Below are 22,293 nucleotides of genomic sequence, written 5' to 3' on the forward strand. Positions count from 1 at the left end.
GTCTGATACCGGCTTCAGGATCCTCTCTATTCCTCTCTGGTAGCGCTTCGCTTCTCAGGAATTAGAGTCCCTCTAGTCAAAGTCAAGACATAAGACCGTAGTGTGGAACCTTCACATATTCACTTATTCACTAACACATCAGTTGGTCTAGACATGGCGGCTTACACTAAGAAAAGTTGACTTCACGTATTCACCACATGTATTCACCTTTTTCACTAACACAGTTAGTCAGGAAATGGCGCCGACCAATCGCGAGAGAGCTTGCTTATGTTCGACTCTGACTAGAGGGACTCTACAGGAATCACAGGAAGTTTTGGCGCGGCAGTTGTTGGGAGTGGAGTGGTGCCCCTGTGACAAGGTGGCAGAACGAATAGTTCTGCCACTAATGGTGACCATGGTGGAGGATCAGAATTCGATAGATATGAACGAGGATAAAGATTTGTCGTAAGTTTCAAAGCGGACGAACTGCGACAGTGAGCTTTGTTCGCAAATCACCGGCGAACGATGGTCGCGGCGATCCATCGTGTCACCGTCGCGGCTGTCGATGGCAGTTTAACCTAATCGCGCCGTTCGTTTGCACACCGTAGGGCGGTATTTTTTAACTGCGTTGTCTTGCTTTTGTCTTGTAGATTCGACCAGGTCACGCATAACTGGGTGGATATCACTCAAGAGTTCTTCGAGGCAATCACAGGTACTTGACTTCTAATCGATTGTTACTTTGTCCCGAACCAAACTGTCATTTTCCCTGTCCCGCACTCTTTCCCTTGTTCCGAGTTTCACTACGGCCTTGTGCTGTGAATGTTTATTTTCGGATTTGTTCGTCTTTGGCCGTGTCGCTTTAAGTTTTTCATGTTTAAAATAAGATGAAAAAGAAAATACAAATAAGCCACGGAAAGAAAAGTAGGAAAAAGATTAATAAAAAGCAGGAACAGATCTTAGCTGATCTATTTGAACTTCGATATTTCCCAGGTTTATGATTCGACATGTACCAAGTTATGACTAATTTATGAAGTTGTGAATGTAATGCTTAAATTTTACTTTTTCTATCTTGTTATTAAATCAATTTTTAATTTTTTTTCCCTTATTTTTCTATGTTTACATAGAATGAGAAAAATAAAAAAAACTTGGTTTGAAAAGAAAGCATATTTCAAGTACAATAAATATATGTATATATATAGGTATAGTTTTTATTTTTTGTAGTATAAATTATTTGCTTGTTTTAAGATGCTCATAAACATCAATATTATTAAATTATTTGTTAGTTTAGTTTATGATTCCAATTTCAGTTTAAGACTTTATTTCGAAACTGATAAATTGACGTACAATTTACATGAATTGGAAAGTGTATATAAATCATGAAAATATATTATTAAATACTAAGACCTTTGAATTAAATAGGCTTATTTTTGTTTATTATTGGGTATTCACATTAATTGTATATCACATTAAATATATATATATATAAAGTAAAATTTAATCGATATATGAATACACATTTAATGTGAATACCCAATAATAAACAAAAATAAGCCTATATATGATGTGTGTATGTATGTATGTATGTATGTATGTATGTATGTATGTATGTATGTATGTATGTATGTATGTATGTATGTATGTATGTATGTATGTATATATTTCTTAATATATCAATATTATTAAATTGCTTTAATTATATTAATATTTAATCTTAAATTAAATTTGTATTTTTTATATGCGTTTCTTTATTTTAATGAAATTTAACAAGTATGTTAAATCTGATCACAAATTATAATAAATATTACACAGTAAGGATTTACTTTATATATATTTCTCCTCTCTGATTATATTTTCTGATTTATCTTATTGAAACTTATTTGACATAAATATAGCATTAATATAAGCAAAAAAGCAAAAAATATACTTTGCATGTAAAGTTTAAGAAATATATGTATAAGTTACAATGTAATAGTAATATATGTGTATACATACATTCTAATATATATACAATATTTTAGAATATTTAGAATATTATTACTAACTTCAAGAGCACTTTTTCACGGTCACGGCTGGATCTTAGGTGCTTAATAAATTCTGTATGAATTTTTCTGAAATCCATGTACAGCAGTTAAACTGCCGATTAAACGTTCAGACTTGAAACGCAATTATTAGCTGAGGCTGGAATAAAAATATATTGATATTCCTAATCACTCGATGCTTATAAGCGTCTTAAAATACTGAAAAGAACTTATTACGAAAATATTACCTCAGCCAGGATATAATAATATTATTAAATATATTTTTCGCATTAAGTTCTATTCAGTATTTTAAGATGCTTATAAGCATTGATTGATTAGGAAAATTAATATGATATTTCTATTCCAGCATCAGCTAATAATTGCGTTTCAAGTTCAAACATTTAATCGGCGCGCAGTTTATTGGCTGTACATGGATTTCAGAAAAATTCATATAGGATTTATTAGGCATCTAAGATCCAGCCGTGACCGCGAAAAGGCGCTCTCGAAGTTAGTTACGTTATTCACATAGGCGGTCTTATTCAAATTATAATTATTATAGAATATTATAGATCAATGGTGTTCAAACAATTGTGATTGTTTGAGGGTCGCGTAAAAGTTATTGAGGACTGCGAAATATTTTTCGCTTTTAATAGTGTATTTGTACAATTTTTTATGTAATAAATATTACATATGTTAAAACAAGTTAATTAATTTTATATATGTTATATATATATATATATATATATAATATATGTGTATACATATGAAATGATTAATTTTTAAAATTATAATTATTCTTATATTATTCTTTATTTATGTGAATGATAAAAATTAATGAATTGCGTCAAATTTATACTTAAAGAAAGGAATCATGAGCATAAAAATTTGCATATTACTATTGTACAGAATATATACTATAGAATATAATTATACTATACAAGAGATTTTAAATATTGAATTGTTATGAACTTTTTTAATCTAAAAATGACATTATGTATAACAATATTTGACAATATTTTATCATTTTTGAAATGCCAGTATACTTTTCTGTATTCTGCATTCAGAGTTGGAACTGGGAGAATTGTTGCATGATGAGCTATTTGGGTTATTTGAGGCCATGTCTGCCATTGAGATGATGGATCCAAAAATGGATGCTGGCATGTTATGCAATCGGGGGAACAACAAGCCTTGCACCTTTACCCAGGCGGTCGATTCAGGCGCAATCAAATTGGACAATTTTACACCCGCCGAAATTATCGGAATAATTGATTCCACGTACGGTGTATAGTATCTTGGTTAGAAGGACACAGTCTTGCGCAAACCGTTTTCACGAACTTGTATTTGCATCAGCCTGCGCAAATACTAGATAAGCCTTTGAAGACCTTTTGTTATGCAGTGTATAAGATAATAGAGATAATCAAGGACTGCATTAATAAGGCTTTGGTATTCGAAGAGGAGGATTTTCAGAGCGTTACCTATGGCTATAGATTACAGCAAGATATTACGGAACAAAAAACAATATCGATGTTGCGGGAAGTTGAAGAGGAACTTCATCGTAAAAGTCGGATAAAACTCGTTGATGTCGAATCTGAGAAAGAGGTAAATTTTTTTGTAACTTTAATTTTCCTTCTTTTATCTAGATCGTGGCTTGAATCTTAACTTTATTATATCTTATTTTGTAATTTTACTATTTTTATAATTTTATATCTATGCTATATACAATATTATTGTGTTATATTTATTAAAATTTATTTGTTACTAATATTTACTTGCAGTATAATGATGGAGTAGCACTTTATGCGAGGATCCGATTTACCAAAATGTTCTATCAAGTGCTAACATTGATGGGTCGGAAGCAGCAGTTGCAGCAGAATTTAAGTGATTGCCAGAGATTATTATCGAATTGTTCCGATATGCTTAATATTATGATTTCAACAGTAGCTCGCGGAGAAAAGGCTGATGAAGTTTGTAAGTATAATCAATAATGTATATTTTTCCTTCGTTATAAATTCTTTTCATGAATTTGGAACTATTTTTTATAAAAAAATCAATATCTAATATTAATGTTTTCTTATATCAAAACCAATGTTTATTTATGTAAGAGACCTGTGATTTTCAATTATAGCTAATCATCCAAACATTATGGGGTTTGATCCGATGGTGAATCAGAGATTATTACCACCTACGTTCCCTCGATATACCAAAATTAAGCCAAGAACAGATGCCTTAGAATATTTAGTTGAATTAATAAACAGATTCAAAATGGTTACCAAGATCACAAATCATATCGGATTTCACGCGGCCTTGGTAATTAGCGATGTATTAGCATTTTGTTATTAATAGATTTATATACAAAATAAATCAATTTCTTTTTAGGATTTTTTCTTAGAATTCTCCCGTCAAAGTCCATGCATATTATCCAGATCTATGCTACAAATAGTTTACTTGCCTGCCACTAATCGTGTATTCGGTATACATAATTTCGCCGATGTACTGAGAGATGCGGCGCGAAATTTCATTGCCCCACCTGTGTTGCTGCCAAAAAGTACGTTGCTGCAGAATCACCAGGCTAAGGAGTACGTCGATAGCTTTCTGTCGCATTGTGTTAGCTTATTCGGAAACCTGTTGCAGCTTAGTGGACATAATAGGGCAAGACAAAGAGATAAGCTGGCACATTTGTTGGAAGATTTTGCGACATTGCAAGATGAAGTAAGAATCTTTTGTAGAATTTTTTAAATTACATTCTACACTTCTTTTTCTCGTAACATCTATTACCTGCATCTACTTACCTTTATTAATTCTATCTAAAAAAGTTTTTTGTGACTACAGAGGGCATTAAATTCATTTTAAACAAAGCATCTGTTTTAATGTAAAAAGTTTAAAATTGAAATACATATTTTATTTTAGGCGGAGAGAGTTGATGGCTATTTGCACACTCTATCTTTGAAAAGTGATACGCCAAGGCCTCACTTGGCCTGCTTTGGTACCTGGATTTTATATCACACACTGCGTGTGATGGTCATGTATCTATTAAGTGGTTTCGAACTCGAGTTATATTCGGTGCACGAGTACCACTATATTTTTTGGTATCTATATGAATTTCTGTATGGCTGGCTCGTATCTGCGATTACGCGAGCTGATACGTTCTTAATGGAGCAGGACGTACACAATGATACTCATAAGGGTAGAAGCAAAAAGAGCTCTAAGAATAAAAAGAAAAAATCGACACCAAGACCATATAATTTGGAGATATTAATGTATCAGGCTTTGCAAAATATATGTGGCGGATATTATAAAGTAAATTATATACCTTTTTTAAAGAATAATTTACAGATAAGTATATAGCTTTTGGTGCATAATAAAAGTCGTAAAATTTTTAGGCTCTGGTTGGTTTTCGCATGGATGAAAAAATACCACTTCCAGAAATACAGTTTGATTCCGAGCGAGTGAGATATGAGCATCGATTATTACCGTTTTCGTCTTTATTAACGCCACCGCCTGTTCATTATCAAGAATTTCTAGACATGACAAATGCTCAAATGCATAAAAGAAATGTAAGTTCAATGCTTAATCAATTTTATATCTATTGAATTATAATACAATTATAATAATTAGATAACAATTAGAAATTGTAAACATTGTTCTTAATGTTCTGGCTAAATTAAAATTGTAAATCATATAATTCATATAACTTTTATTCTTGTAGGAGAAAGTTACCAGTGAAATGCAATATGTTGCCGGCTGTCGACATTTTCATCAGGCTAGAAATATGTTGGAACGTGCATTATTGCTTTATCCATCAAATAGTTTAATAGAAAATGAAGTAAGCTTATAAAAACATTTAGTTTATAACTATATAAAACTATTTTAGGATATTATTTTTACCATTTAATTATTGTTTTGCAGATAAACAATTTATTGAAAGTAGCAAAAACGAATTTTGTGGTGCTGAAGCTATTAGCTGACGGACACAAAAAGGACTCGAAGGAACCACCGGTCTTTGATTTTTCTTGTCATCGGCATTTTCCTCTTATTAAAATAACTTAAATCACATATGTTAATTTTTTTATAACACAATAGAAAGGACATGCATGCTATTTATTTTAATTTTACTAAAATTACGGAAAAGTATCTTTCTCATTTTCGATATTTTTAAATGATCTCTGTTCCTCGTGCATTTCCTTCCATTGTTTGAACATAACTGTAAATCTTAAATGCATTTGAGAATTTTTTGTGTAATCTTGGAAGGAAATAATATTTATACATAAGTTTTTTGTTTTGTGTGAAATCGTACATTAAACTTAAAAAAACTATATTATGACGAATATTATGAATAAATGTATTAGTCTTAAGAATTACAAATCAATGTGAATTGTAAATACGTTCTGCAATATAGAAAATGATACAAATCTCGTATATGATTTTATTATAGATATTGTACGGTTTTCTCGCATACCATTTTAATGATGTATTATTAATACCTTGAAATTTTATTTTGATAAATATTACATTATTTCAAATCCATTTTTGAAAATGTTTCTACGCTATTTTTTTGTTTAAAAATTAATATAAAAAATATCAATTTACTTTTATTTGCTGACATATTGTAATTAAATAGTTTCATTTAAATGCTTTTTTTAAACAAAATCAATAAAAAGCTGTAGAAAAAGAATGTACAATTATTTATTTTTCTGTTTTCATATATATTAACAATGTTATTAATTACAATGTATTATATTATAGGTATTTTCTTATATATTAGAGTATATTAATAAAATGGGAAACATGCTTAAAGTTCAATAAATAATGTATACATGATTAGAATTGCAATTTAAAAAAAAAAGTTTATTTAGAAAAAGTCAGGACGTTTATGACACCCAGTGTGTTTGCAAAATTTGTTATCGATATAAATAAAAGAAAAAGCGATTTAATAACCATTACTCTTTAAGATAATTTTGTCAGTTGAAATGAAAAAGCAAAGAATTTTCAAGTCTTATCTAGGTGGGTGGCGACATAAAATTACCGGGGTAGAATATGTAAATGCGACTTCCCAAACAGGACCTTTGCCAAAGCGAGGTCCACGGAAAAATACATGCAGTAGAGCGGTACAATGTGTGCGAACGAATGACGGAGCAACACAATCGCTGCGTGACCGGGCGACGCAAATGTGGCGGTACTAAATATTTAAATAAATTTTTATTTAACGTCCAATCTTTTCAATCTCTCTCTATATATTGCTTAATTATGCATATAATTGTATAATTATGGAGATAATGTATTAAATAATTATAAAATTATGTTCTCTTATCCTATTATATTTGTAACAATATATAATTAGTTACAAATTAATATTGTGTTGCATGGTTACTAACAAGGGAACCTCGCGAAGTGTCAAATTCTGATTCTAATGAAACTTGGTACACTTTGAGGTCACATAAATAGATGAATTTAGAAATTATCAGTTGGGGCTAAAAAACGGTTTAAAGGGATCACACCACCCCTTATTTATAAATTAATTTTTTTTTCATTATATCTTGAAAACTACTCAAGATATCAAAAAATGTTTTATACAAAAGTTTTACAGTAAAATTATCTCTATTTATTTACATTAATAGAATTTTTCAAAAATAATTATTTTCAAAAATTTTTTAAAAATTTTTTAAATATAATTATTCTAAAAAAATATTATTAACGTAAATGAATAGAGATAATTTTACTGTAAAACTTTTGTATAAAACATTTTTTCATATCTTGAATAGTTTTCGAGATATAACGAAAAAAAGAAAAATTAATTTATATATAAGGGGTTTCATTCCTTTAAACCGTTTTTTAGCCCAACTGATAATTTCTAAATTCATCTATTTATGTGACCTTAAAGTTTCAGTACCAAGTTTTATTAGAATCAGAATTTAATACTTCGCGAGGTTTCCTTGTAAGTAAATGAGACAAAATATTGAAAATTTTGATACTTATTCAAGGAATTTCTTTATTAACGCAAAAATAAAATTCCATTTTTCTTTGAAAATTAATTATACAATTATATCACAACTTCCTATTACTTTTTAATTTTAAATTTTGTACATTAGAGAGCTGTATTATTAATTTATAACTAAACTATATAACAATTTCGCAAGAGATAAGTAAATTAAATTGAAAACTTAATTATACATGCGAGGTGTGTTCAAAAAATACCGGAAATTTTTAAATTTTGCGGGCTCTATTGATTCGATTGGCGCAATTCTTTTTTTGTTATGTATATTATAAATTTCTAACATTTAAAAGTCAAGAAATAGTTTTAAACTTCTGGAAAAAATTATATTTATATGAAAATAATATAACAATTATAAATGATTTGAATTGATTTTGTCCTATCAATTCAGAGATGACTATTATGTACCTAACGAAATGGATAAATACATGACTGTAAAGTCTTATGAAAGCTACATTGACATGCAGTTACGACTTGATGTAAATCAAAAGGCACGTATAATTCAAAGAAATTACCGGGCATATCGATGGAGGAAATATATCAAGGAATGCGCGAAAGTTTATCGCGATATGCTTGAGAAATGTAAAGGATATGAAGAGGAGAAAGCCATTGCAAACAAGTACTTAATTTAGCTGATATTGGCAGCTTCGGCGGTTTAAGATAAAAATAAAAATATATTTGAACATGAATGGAGTGGACTAATTTTTTTTTTGTAAATTAAACTTTCAAAATAACAAAAAGTAGGGAAAATCATTAAACAATACAGAAATTTAGAAATCAAAATAATTTTTAATATCAGTACGGCAAAATTTTAAATCAAAATGTTAAAGCAATAGTTTATTTGACATTACACAAAAAATAAATTTTTGCTAAAAAAAATCTATTTTATGTTGGTGAAAAAATACATGTTAATTAGAATATTATTTCAAGGATATTTTAGAAAATGGAGACGGGACGTTATAAGAAAAATCCTTTGCAGTTTCAAGAATATGATCAAAGTATAATTTTTTTCATATTCTTTTTCGCAGAATATGTTTTATCCACCGCACTTTTGAAGATGTTCGTGTAGTTTACATCGCATCTTATTTTCGCGTCATAAACTTACACGTTATATATCCTTTTTTGCAGATTGCGACATAAACAGAATATTCTTCGCCAAATATATCCGCGATCGAGAGCGGACTTTGACATGCTTTACAGTCTGATTGAAAGATGGAGAATCGATCGTTTGAAGGACATAAAGTCGCGACTGTTCAAAGCAGGTCAGCGTGCTGAGAATTACAGGATTTTAGAGAAGACGGTGAAAATGTTCAATAACATCGATATACATAAGCAAGCGATCCAGAGATCGTATCGAAAGCAAAAGGTTCTCAGATTTTTAACAGTGAATTGCAAGCCTATACGATGGAGCGGTTACAAGGGCAAACTTGTGGAGATGGTCACTATAAAAAATCAAAAGGCTCAGGAATTCAAAAAAATTTATGACGCATTGAACAATCGTGACGTTAGTTCAGAGAAACGAATGAAATTATTGACAACACTGAAAAAGTCAGTTGAAGTGCACAATTGTGTAGAGGCATTCGATTTGTTGTCTTTGTTGGATCAAGAGGTTGCGTTGTTAAATCGAAAGATTGAGGGTTTATCGCTCGATTATTTAAACGAAAGGATAACGCGTAAGATTATTCATATTATGTGATAATATTATTAATAACTAATAATGAAACAGCGATAATTGAGAAGATAATTGATGCTATTAATTATTTTGAATAACAATTGATAGCATTTATTAATTATTACCAATATGTTAATGCCAATGATTTATAATAATGATTAATTATAACGATTTATATATTTAAGGACTTTATTATTATTATTATTATTATTACAAAGTGATGCCAATGCTGATGGTCATATATTTTTAAATTTTATCTATGACAAATATATAACTTAAAATAAGATATAAGAAGAATAGTACTAATATCTTTAAAAATTTTATTTGATACAAAGTTTAATTATAGAGAGAAAAAAACAGAACTTTAAGTCATTTAGAATTCTTCGGATTTTTTAAATTTTCATTATCTTGCAACGTATATATTTAATATTTTGTAGCACTAACAGCTCATTTTTTTTAGTAATAATATTATAAATATATATATTCTTCCATAGATACTTACTTGAATTTTGTAAGAATAGATGGTATTTGCGGTTGTGAATGCGTCACTACGGAGTCTAAGGATAATGAATTGCGAGAACCTTTAGAAACAGAAACGAAACTTTGTCAAAATTGTTTAAAGCTTCTCCCCATCCGTAGATTTTTACCACATACTAGAATGAAGAAATTATCAATTTGCAGCAGTGAGTGAACGTAATATTTATAATAGATACATAAATAAAACTCTTTACTGATAATATTTTTACTTTTCAATTCTAATTTCTTTTTACATATAAATGTAAAACTTTTAATTAATTAATTAAACGTTTTCTTAAGGTTGCAGTTCTCTAAGTCGACGTAATATCGCCCATGTGGATTACGATCCTTACATGTATATATTGAATTCCGTGCGTGCTGAGGAGAAACGTCGAGGCAGCACTTTCGCTTTGGCGTTTATGATGCAAGAGCAAGATATTTATCACTTAGTTAATCACATTTGGCAAGGACAATCGGCAGTCAGCAAGACTACAGATCTTTTTAATCTGAGAATGGTCAGATATCAAAGAGACGTCGAATGGGCGCCTTGGAATTGCATTCTTCTTACGAAGGACGAAGCCGACATACATTATTACATTGATGATCTTGATACGATATATTCGAAGCATTTGATCAGCCAGATTAATTTGCGACATCAGATTGCAAAGAATTATTTCAAGTATACAACATATTCGTCTCGATTTTCACGCTTTCTATCAAATTTGTATCAAAACATATTAAAATTTCGGAATATTTGGATATTTTCAGACAGCTGATTATTTTTGAAAAAGATTTCCGAGAATCTTGTCGTTTCTCAAAGATTGAAAATGGGATAAAGTACAAACCACCGGTAACCGTAGAAAATTACGATCCATCTAAAAAATATAAACCATGAGAAGAAATTATATCATACTACATTTGATGAATAAACTCCAATTAAATCTCTTCGTAACACATTTATCAATCAATTCAATTTTAATGTAGCGAATTATTGCTATTACGAATTATATATTGATATAACGATTGGTCAGAGATTTAATAAACTTTTATTATACAGAAGTTTTATTTCGTCATCGGTCTTCATAGTATTTTGTTCATCCAAATATTATCTAAATAAAATGTGTGATTTATATACGTATACATAACGCGAGAAAAAGCAAAATAAAGCAAAGTAAATTAAGCAAAAGTTATTAATAATTTGATATATTTTTAAAGGATATGTTACAGTCAATTTGAAAATTGATTGGAGTCATTCAATACTTTAAAACATTTAATAACATTTAATAATAAAACTCTTTTGATGCCAATTTGATGTCAATTTGTTTATTAATTTCATGTTCAATAATAAGCATTGTTAGAAACGTTTTCAAATTTATCATAGAGATTTTAATCACATATATTGGAACAAGAAAAATATATTAGTAACAAGAAATGCAAGATTGTAGAATAATTTTGTGCGAAATTATAAAAGAAAAATAATATTGAGCCTTACAAAAATTTGTTTGCATCAAAAAAGTAATTTATTTGATCAAGATTTACTTTTAATTTGTGTTGCGTTTTATAAGTGTTGCTATTCACACTTAAATATTATACATACTTGTAAATATAAATATAAATATATATATGTATATATAAAATATATACAGAGTTTCCAAAAAGTCCCGGAACACCTGAATATCATGGAAAATATAAGTTTTACATAAAAGTGTTTCAGACAAAAGTTGTAGGGTTTGAAAAGATCTATTTATTGATCTTATTGTTTTGACCTTGGGTGGCGTTGCCAAAGACAGGGTAAAATTACTTTAAATTTTTTTAATGGAACCTCCCTATTTTTCATTGCATGTTCTTGTAGCTTATCTCGAGAGCTTTCCAAAACACTATAATAAAATATTTTTCCATTAATCACTTCTTGAGTTATAAGGCTTAAAAGTTACAGTACCACCGGCATTAGCATTATCCAAAGTGTCCGAACAATGGCTGAAATCTTTTGAATGTTGCTCAAAATTATAAGCTTGACAACATGTTTCAAGGTCATGATTATTGGAGGATATTTCTCTTTTTTTCAAAAAATAAAAATAATTAAAAAAAATGGAAATAAGAAAAATAATCTCCAATGATCATGGCCTTGACACATGTTGTCAAGCTCATGATCCTGAACAACATTCAAAAGGTTTCAGCCATTGTTCGGACATCTTAGATAATGCTAATGCTGGTAGTACTGTAACTTTCAAGCCTAATTATAACTCGAGAAGTGATTAATGGAAAAATATTTTATTATAGTGTTTTGGAAAGTTCTCGAGATAAGCTACAAGAATATGCAATGAAAAATGAGAGGTTCCATTAAAAAAATTTAAAGTGATCTTACCCTGTCTTTGGCGACGCCACCCAAGGTCAAACCAATAAAATCAATAAATAGATCGAATCAAATCATACAACTTTTGCCTGAAACACTTATGTAAAACTTATATTTTCCATAATATTCAGGTGTGGGACTTTTTGGACACTCTGTATATATACGTGTGTGTATTAAAGTAAAATTGTATATTAGTTTATGTTAAAATAAAATAGAAAATTGAGGAAATAAAGACCAATAAAACGAGCAAACAAACCTGTTACAATATAATTATATACAATGTTCGCCAAAAGTTTGGAGTCACCTAAATAATTTCTGAACAGTTCAAGATATTGGATTGAAATTTGTAGGGCTACAATGGCAAAATGTAATCTACCATTTAACCTTGAAGACATCCACTTCAACCGCTTCCGAAGGTGGCGGAGGAAGGGGGGTTGAAAATCTTAAATGGCATGTCGGATTAAGTGATAGATATAATGTTCCTCTCGTACTCGCCATGGGCCTCCTTAGTGCCAAAAAACACCAATGTTCAAATGAGCATAACTCTGCGAAAAAAAATCGAGATCTCAACGTTCTCGACCTCGCGTTCTTCTCGTTTCGAAAAGTCCTTTCAAATGAGCCCTCACTCGACTCCACATGCCATTGAAGATTTTCAACCCTTCTCGCCTCCCGCCCTTCTCGGAAGGTTGAAGTGGGTTGATAGATTTCATTTTGCCATTGTAACCCTATAAATTTCAATCAAATATCTCGAACGGAAAATATTTAGGCGGTTCCAACCTTTTGGCGGACACAGTATATACGAGGGCAAGTCAATAAGTTTTTAGAAAAACACATTTTAGTAATACACATTTTTTTTGATCAATTCATTTTTATTTCTCAACATAGTATCCTTTCAGCTCGATACACTTGATCTAACGATTCTCCAACTTTTTCAAGCCGTTCGAATAATATGATTTGTCCACCCTTCAAAATAAGGCTCTGTTTCGGCGATGAGCTGCTCTCTGGTAGTGAATTTCTTCCCTCCGAACCATTTCTTCAGGTTTGGAAACAGGAAATAGTCGCAGGGAGCTAAATCTGGCGAATATGCTGGATAGGGAAGCAATTCATAGCGGAATTCGTTAAATTTGGCCAGCGATGCCGGGATCGCGCTTATGGTCCACAGTGAGCAAACGCGGCACCCATCTTGCCGATAACTTTTTCATACTCAATTGTTCGTGTAAAATTGAATCACATATGCCTGTGGCCTCAACAAGCTCGCGCACTTTCACTCGTCGATCAGTCAAAACAATATCGTGAATTTTATCGATGATTTCTGGCGTAGCAGCCTCAATTGGACATCCTGAACGAGGTGCATCTCATGTGGATGTACGGCCACGTTTAAATTCATTCACCAAATTGTATACAGTCGCAAATGTTGGTACAGATGTAGTATGAACATTATCTAACGGATTTGATTTCTTTCGGCGTTAAACCTTTCATATGTAGATGTTTGATCACTACACGAAACTCGTTTTTGCAAAAAATACAAAGTTGTTCGCTTTAATCGTCTACAGAAATGAAATCACGCGATGAATTCCGCTTAAAATTTTACAGTAATCAGCTGAAAGATGCTTGTCAAAAAGTAATGTGACATGACACTGCGAGTGCTCTCTGACAGATTTTCTAAGAACTTATTGACTTGCCCTCGTATATACATATATATGTATGTTGTACATGACGGGAAACTGGTGCATCGTATAGATTATAAATTATTATGATTTAAATTATAATATTTAAATTATAATAAATTATTATATCTACCAATTTGTCGAAAGACGTGTGAGTTGCATTATTATATCTTTTAGTTAGTATTTTTTTAATTATCTTTGTATTTTGTGCATACAGTACATTGATTTTCACAAAAAAATTTTTTAATAGGTTCACTGTTCGGTTCCGGATAAAACGTTTTCCTCTATTGCCGGACAATCTATACAGTACAAATCTTTTTAGGCACAGAATAATGAGATGAATCGATTGGTGTAAAGAAAATACACAGTTGCTTTAAAAAAAAATGTAATTTGTAAGAAATGCATAAACTTACTAATTTCAAAGTCGAGCGGCAATCTGGAGATATGGTATTAATCGATTTCGATGAAATTTTATCCAGACCATATTGAGGTCTGTAGCTAACTTTTAGAGGGTATTACTAATCGATTAAAAAAAATCGACTAGTAATAATGCTCCCCAAAAGTTAGCTATGGACCTCAATATGGTCAATATGATATGTATATACATTTACTTATATACATGTATATATACACATACACATATTTATGTCCGTCTATTGTATATTTGTTTATTATTAAGAAGTGTATGAATTTTTCTGAACTGCCGATACATATTGTTTAAGTCCCCGGAGAAATAGCAGGAAAGGTGTTACGGCTATCGCATATGCAACGTTGCTCCGAGAATCGGGCGATATTGCTCGGATGCAACCGGCGATAGTGAAAACTTTTACGTAAGGAACGTACTTCTACACCGGCAGCGATAGCGGCGGGTTTTGCACTATAAAAGCCATTGCGTAACAGGATATAAATTGTTCGGTGTTCCAAAGCTGGCACGTCGTTCGCTATCGTATCACTTTATCGCCGTAACACAATCTGGCTTATACTTGTATTGCAAATATCGGTTGCGCTACCCTTAATTGGTCCCGTGGGCGAATAATTCGAACCGATTTATGTCCAATGTAATTTGTTAGAATGGAAATTTAAAAAAAGAAGGGAAGAAAAACGACAGTTATCGAAATAAACTTTCGTATCCAGATCTACCACTTCTACTAGTGAGTTTAGTTTAACTTAACTTACAATTAATGTATTAAGAAAGCGCCAGAAATGCGCGCGCGCGCGTACCTCGCGAGAACGATTTGATACACTTGAGGTTTTAAGGCGCATGTTTGGCTCGAATGCGTTATATATGCATCTTGCAGAGAACGCTGAAAGCGCGGAGATGTATGAATGCCGTTGAAAATTCTCTACCCGGGGGCGCATAATGCCCGCCGCACACCAGTTTGAATTCATATCCGTCGCGAAGGCTTTTGAATCCGGGAACACAAAATCGAAAAATAATGGACAAGAGAAGGCTTTTGACCGATCGACCAAGCAACGTTGCTACTGGCAACGTTGGATTTAAGGGTTTGAGCTTTCAGGTGCCGCGCTGCGCGGAGTCTCGCGCATGGGGGTAGTACGTAGGTCGCATTAAAAGCTACTCTTCGACGAGATCTACTTATCCCACTGGATCGCGGAGTGTCAAAATTTGATCGACGATGTGCACTACTTTGCGCACCAACTCAGTTTAATCCGACCAAATCGTTCAATCTTTCGCGAAATGCAATCGCTTCGCGATAAAAGCGATTTTTCCGACTTATAACGGGCGATAATGCAGTCTTAATAAATCACGTAGAGAAACCGTATTAAAATTATAAAGCTGTTATGCGAAAAGTATTTTCAGATTTTGCTTAAATTGCGAAGTGCTTGTGATATTGTGCCGTGACGAAGTGCTTGCCGTTCGGTAAGTCCCTCGATATAAATTTTCTTTTGCAAATTCCGCGAGGTATTTGGAGGATTTGTTATAAATTCATAGCGGAGGAAATCTGGCGCGCCCACTGCAGCCTCTGTAATAATGAACGTTGCGGCAGTATCGACGAAAGTATGGTGGTGCATCAATATTTATGTGCCGCAAGTAATTGCGCGCTGTGCGGCAATTAAATCCAAACGAATGTAACGATTGTCCGTAATATTCGGACCCTCTCTCTGCAATCATCATTGACGCTCTCGACGCTTCTCGAGCGTCCAATTAAGAGTTGCGCCCTTATAAAAACGCAAAACAAGCGCTCTTTTTCTTTACATTTGAGTTTATGTTTGCGTTAATTACTTCCCCTGCGGTCTACCGCTGTTCGCCGCGCGTGTGTTTCCATCAAAACTCGTTTCTTGCTGCGAAATCATTCACGAGAGGCGCAATCGATCGACTCGTTTGTTTATTCTCTTCTTTCATCATTGCGCTAACAAAGCTGTCCCAGTTACGTTGATATATTATTACGCGTTGCGTGCAAAACGATTTCCAATCGTTATTGAACTTTTTTTCCGTTTCTTCCTCGTAAAACAGTTCCGGTGTAAAAGGGAATGGCTGGTCAGATTATTAAAGAAGCATTAGCCTTCGTAATATGAAACCATTTTCCGTTCCATCGATTACCAATGTGGGTACACTGGAAGGCGTGGTACTTCATAAAATTCAGCTTTCCATCAAAAATCCTTCGTACCTCACTAAACCTTTTCTTTCGTTTCCCTTGAAGCGTTGTATATTCAGACATTTTATAGAGTACTATACCAATGAAAGTTCTAGAATTTACGTTTATTGCGTAATATGTTTTTATAACATCTCCTGTTCTTAACAGGGAAGCCTAGGGACACTCTTCTCTTTTAATTTTCCTGAATATTTCAAAATAGCAAAGAATTTTTATGCTGTAGATATTTCAATAGTGTATTTAACCACATTGATTAAGTTAAAAAATAATAATTCTTAAAATAATTTATATTACAATTAAAATGTGCCACTAAATATCCGCTATTGTTGGAACTAGACAATTTTTCTAAATTTTTATTTTTATTTTTTGTAAACAAACAGATTTTTGCTAACTTTTATTTTAACTTTAATTATATTGTATTAAAGCAATCAATTTTTTTAATTAATTATAAAATTTCAATATAATATTATGAAACTTAACAATTTTAAAAACAATTAAACATTTAAAAAAGAAAAAGAAATTTGGTACTTTGATAGATAAAACACCCTCTGTTATTGGCGCTCAAAATAATATTTTATTATAGTCTTTTTTTTTACTATGAACGGTGTAATCTTTTCTGACATTTTTTATTGTTAAGAATAAATACTGCTAGCAACATAAAAAAATTAAACCTTTTCAATATTGAAATAATGGGTAGGGATCAAGTTTCCCAACAGATCAAGTGTCTCCTATATGATCAATATCATCTATCATCTTATAAGCCACATAATCTTATAAATATTTAAATATTTATAGTACCGATATAAAATATTTTACTCTTAATTTTTTAAATGGATGTTGCAAATAAAACAAAAATGGATTCAAGTAAGTTAAAACGCAATTTTTATTTAAAGAGAGTTAGTGATCGCTATGTAGCCAGTTGATATATTTATTGAAGTTATCTGCACACTCTATATAATATATCCTCTCCTTAGGAAAGAAGATTATACCGCGCTCATAGTAAAAGAAGGCCATAATAAAAGCCTAGCTTACAAGAATGTTGAATATTTTAACAAAAACGTAGACACGCGATTCTTAAGTAATTTATATCACTCGCCCGACAATGGTTCAAGCTCCTTCGTTCATAGTGATCATTAATCTCTCTCGTTTTATCCATATTTGTCGCGGAGTTTACCAGCGAATTATGTTCGCTGCGAGGAAGCGCATAACTTCCGTCGACGAGGCGGGGAGAAAGGTTTGTCGCGACGACAAACTTTCGCGTCCATTTATATCTAACTTAAAATTCTCCCCCGGCTCCCTCCTTCCCCCGATATCCTTTGCTTTGCATAAATATAACGCGGCCCTTCTCCGCCCCATGCGCGAGTGACGATCTCGCGAAAAGTTTTGCCGTGCTCGCGCCGTGCCGTCTCTTAGCAACACCACCTCGCGTCCTTCTGTTTTCCGGCATCTCGCGCGTAATTTATAATACATAGAAAAGTGCGCCTCGCGTGTCTCGTGTCGCGACACATGGTCGAGAAAGTATATCCAGGTGTGATTTCCGCTCTACACGAAGCTCGCGGGGTGACGCGCGCGCGCGAGTGTCGACTTTCCTTTCCATTCTCTTTCATCCCTCTTTGTGCGAAATAAACATCTTTCATAATTATTGCCCGCATATTGTCGCCCCAGCTGTTCGCCGAGAGCATTGTTCGACGAAAGTCACTCTCTTCCTGAACCCGAGCACCTTTCCTCCCTTTGACTACTCAGCCATCTCGTCGTGGTCTCTGAAAGTGTTTTCTTGTTTTGCCACGGTGAAAGAGGGAAGGCATCTAAATAAGATCCTTACGCTCGCGCTCTCTGAGATCTTCGCATTACTTCGTGTTCTTTCCCGTGTCACGTCAGACATTCCGAAAGATCAAAGAGCAATAGACATTTTTTGGTGTCATGAAGTAACCCGGAGTTATGTTGCAACAATTTGCAACTTAAGTCGTAGACAAATTCAAATTTACCGTCAAATAAACATTTAGTTTTAAATGGATTAAATTCACTTACAAAACTGTAGGTATTATAAAAGAGAGATATTTGAGTCCGAGAGTTTGAACGAGAGAAAAAAAGATTCGAGGAGTTAAGATGCTACGTACGGAATGCGAGAAATCCAGATATTTAAGAAGCGAACGATCTGCAAAACCAAAGAGCGATGAATTCATGTATATTTGTAAAATAATGCTTCGAAGCGAAGAGACTGGATTCAAAAAAAGGCATACACGTTGCATTAAATAGTAATAATATGCGATACGCGAGGTTCAGACAGACAGCTTCGATAGTCTCTTTAATCATAAAATATACATCATATCATTTTACTTATACAGTTTTGCGGAAAATATTTCTCTCGCATATCGTATCGTATAAATATATAAAACAAATATTTTAGAGAGAAATGCTTCCCAAGGACGACGTGAGTATATCGTCGCAAAGTGGAGTTCGATATCAGACAATGTGAATGTAAACGACTCTTGACGATCTGGATATTGCAAATTCAGATGAATATTTTAAGAAAGAAACGGTATATGGAACAATATATTGTAAAATAAAGTTTAAGTAACATTCCTTAATTGTTAAATATTTTTTTTAAATTAAAAATCTCTATTTAAATATGTAACATTATTTATTATATTGTTATATGTAATTTTCGGCTACAATATTAACATAGAAATATAAAATATAATATATATACTACTATTAGGTGTATAATATATAATATAATATATATGTATATACTACTTATATAATATTTATATTATATAAAATACTATAACTAAGTACATAGAAATTATAATATTACTTTTTTATGAGATATATGTTTTAATAACTTTATATATATTATAATCTTAGAATTATTTTGATTATACTCGATTTTGATTATATATTTAAAATACATATTGATTACATATTTAAAATATGATCAAAATAAAATTATTTTCATATATATATTTGCTTCAAAATTTCCATTCCGATTTTTTATATTTATCTTACTAATCTCTGCTCGGCATCTTTTGCAACCCCACAAAGTTCATGCAAAAGTGCAAAGTGTTACCTAGCGCAGTTTCCACTACAGCTTGCTGTCAGAGATTCTTTAAACCGAAAGAATAGTAATTTCCTTTACTGTCGAGTATTACCGTTATTCCGGTGGCAGGTCGCTACGGCAGTTATCCTTCCACTTTCTTGACTCTGGACTCTGGACCTGGTGAGTTTTTACTCGTCTATGAACGTAGGCGTTTAAGTCCCACGGGATGGACCACCATCGCGTCACAATGCTGAAGATAAAGGATCGCAAGCAGTTTCAGTCATCTTAAAAGAAGAAAAAGAGTATCGTAAAATAGCTGACGCAAAGTATCCATATTGTCCTTTCCCTCGTGAACAATTTAATTAAATCGATCGTTACGAAAAAAAGTTAATCTTTTTATAAACGAATCAAAAACTTCATTATTTTTTTCTTAGAAAAATAATATGTTGAGTTTGAAAATATGAAATATCTAGATTGAATAAATTGAATTGTATTCGCAATGTCTTCCAGGAAGAAAAGTAACTGACATTACGAAAATTACTTTTCTTAATTCTTAAAGGAATTCCTTTTTTTCTAACGCATGTCTTTTCTGTGATTGATTAGTTCTGTAGACATAACAATAATAAAACAGTAATAAAAAACAGTAATGAGAAACAGTAATAAAAAAGACATTTTTAAAATGCTGTAAATAAGCATTTTAGGCATTACTAAATAATTTAAAATATATCTGATAAGCAACCTTTTCTATAAGAAGGATTATATTATTTTTAACGAATAATTTATTTTCTCATCTGGTAGATATCTTTTCTATCAATGTTTTGCAAAAGATAAGAAATAAATTTATCGAGACTACAAAGCGCTCAACACTTTCCATCAATGTTTCGCAAAAGATAAGAAGTAAATTTATTGAGACTACAAAGCTGTTTAGATAATTTTCAATGAAATAAATCTACTTGAAATAATTTCTGTTTATTTTTGCAACTAAAAAGTTAACTTTTATTATATTATTTTACTCAAATCTAAGAAACAACTTTAACAATAAAAATTAATAAAAATAAGAAATTTATTCGCAATTTTACAATATGTATTGTAAATGCATTGAATATTATAATATTTAGTTTTTATATTAATATAATTTAAAAAATGTGCAATTTACACATCTCGAACTTATAACGTTTTTATAATGTCATCCCTGATTTTACAATTTTATAAAACATTATTAAAATTTTTACTTTCATATATTTCACTGTATAATATCGAAATATTATTGTAATATAATATTATAGTTTAAAAGCTGAGGATTGTTATCAAGAAATTAAAGCATAATTCTCTGTGAGAACTGTATTATTTTCAAATTGTACATCACGATTGGAAATTATAATAATAACATTTCGTTATACGTAAGAATTTTTGTACCTAATATTTCTATATTCTACATTTTTGAGGAAGGAGGATTATGTAATCCAGCTGATATTATGCGACATTATGTCTCCCGACTTTCTTGATCGAAACTTTTTTTTTGTAGACATAGACAGTTAAATCCTATGGGATAGTCGCGGCGCGCTGATACTCCATGGCGATCGTTGCAAGAATACAAGATTATAGCTCAAGAACAAAGCCGTTTCTTGGTGGGTGGAGGAATACCGTTACCGGCTTGATCTATCATAATGCCTGCACGCAGACACGCGGCGGCGGGACGAAAAGTAGGATCACGCAGACCATTACGGCCGTGGACACGGTCACTGACGTCGTCCACGACCAGGCGGTGCAGGTGGAGGCAACGCTGTTTTTGCCCGATGCACGCGACAGAATTGTAGTACCTGGAATTTCTTCCTTCCGGACGCCGGCATCGATCGAAGAGGTCAAACCGTTAACCTATCAGGATAATAGCAGAATTCTTGACTGCGTTGTTAAAATACAGAGATGTTATAGGTAATTGTGGATTTTACTACGAATAATTTATAATGCACGTATGTGTGCTAATTTGATATATTATAATAGCAGTGTGATTTAGTTTTGAGGATTATTTTCTCAAAAACTGATTTATTATACGAATATCTTAATGATCTTTATAAAAATATTTCCCTTCGTCCTCTAACTTTTTCTGGTAAGAGATAGAATCCGCGACGATAAAAAGATTCTTCTTTGGATTTGATCCAATTGTCTCAAATTTTCGCATTTCTTCGAAATTATGAAAGTGCGTATCCTTTAGACTCTAGACTCTCTAGAGCATGTTGCATTGATTTGAAACACGTGATAATCAGATGGAGCAATGTCTGGAGAATACGCAGGGTACGGTAAGACTTCCCATTTCAGCTCTAATAGCGTTTGCTTCACTAATAATGCAACATGAGATTGAAAATACTGTTTATAAAGCTCCATTTTTAAGATGATAAACACGATGTTACTGCGACTTACGATTTATTGCGATTATTGTTAATAAATGA

At 31.9% G+C, this 22,293-nt stretch overlaps 3 protein-coding genes across 3 annotated transcripts in view; all 3 read left to right on the forward strand.

Moving 5' to 3' along the window:
* The first annotated feature begins 314 nt into the window (after window positions 1-314).
* Window positions 315-6,071, forward strand: LOC105461481 (N-alpha-acetyltransferase 35, NatC auxiliary subunit). The gene is given in 11 exon segments (XM_011707974.1): window positions 315-444; window positions 630-691; window positions 3,062-3,274; window positions 3,277-3,596; window positions 3,773-3,965; window positions 4,123-4,304; window positions 4,374-4,706; window positions 4,905-5,294; window positions 5,378-5,551; window positions 5,704-5,820; window positions 5,904-6,071. Coding segments are annotated over 11 exon segments (2,184 nt in total). The 5' UTR covers window positions 315-385; the 3' UTR covers window positions 6,045-6,071.
* Window positions 6,072-6,887: 816 nt separating this feature from the next.
* Window positions 6,888-11,233, forward strand: LOC105461482 (IQ and ubiquitin-like domain-containing protein). Its single transcript, XM_011707975.1, has 6 exons — window positions 6,888-7,170; window positions 8,378-8,605; window positions 9,115-9,659; window positions 10,153-10,341; window positions 10,475-10,853; window positions 10,943-11,233. Exons 1-6 carry the CDS (start codon window positions 6,965-6,967, stop codon window positions 11,067-11,069), a joined length of 1,674 nt encoding a protein of 557 aa, XP_011706277.1. The 5' UTR covers window positions 6,888-6,964; the 3' UTR covers window positions 11,070-11,233.
* Window positions 11,234-21,419: 10,186 nt separating this feature from the next.
* LOC105461484 (IQ and ubiquitin-like domain-containing protein) overlaps window positions 21,420-22,293 on the forward strand; it is a 2,811-nt gene continuing 1,937 nt past the window's right edge. The window contains exon 1 of the mRNA XM_011707977.1: window positions 21,420-21,778. Coding sequence (XP_011706279.1) covers window positions 21,420-21,778 — 359 coding nt within the window. The remainder of the gene's footprint in view (window positions 21,779-22,293) is intronic.

This window comes from Wasmannia auropunctata, unplaced genomic scaffold, assembly GCF_000956235.1.
Source record: "Wasmannia auropunctata unplaced genomic scaffold, wasmannia.A_1.0 LD286705.1, whole genome shotgun sequence".
NCBI lineage: Eukaryota > Metazoa > Arthropoda > Insecta > Hymenoptera > Formicidae > Wasmannia > Wasmannia auropunctata.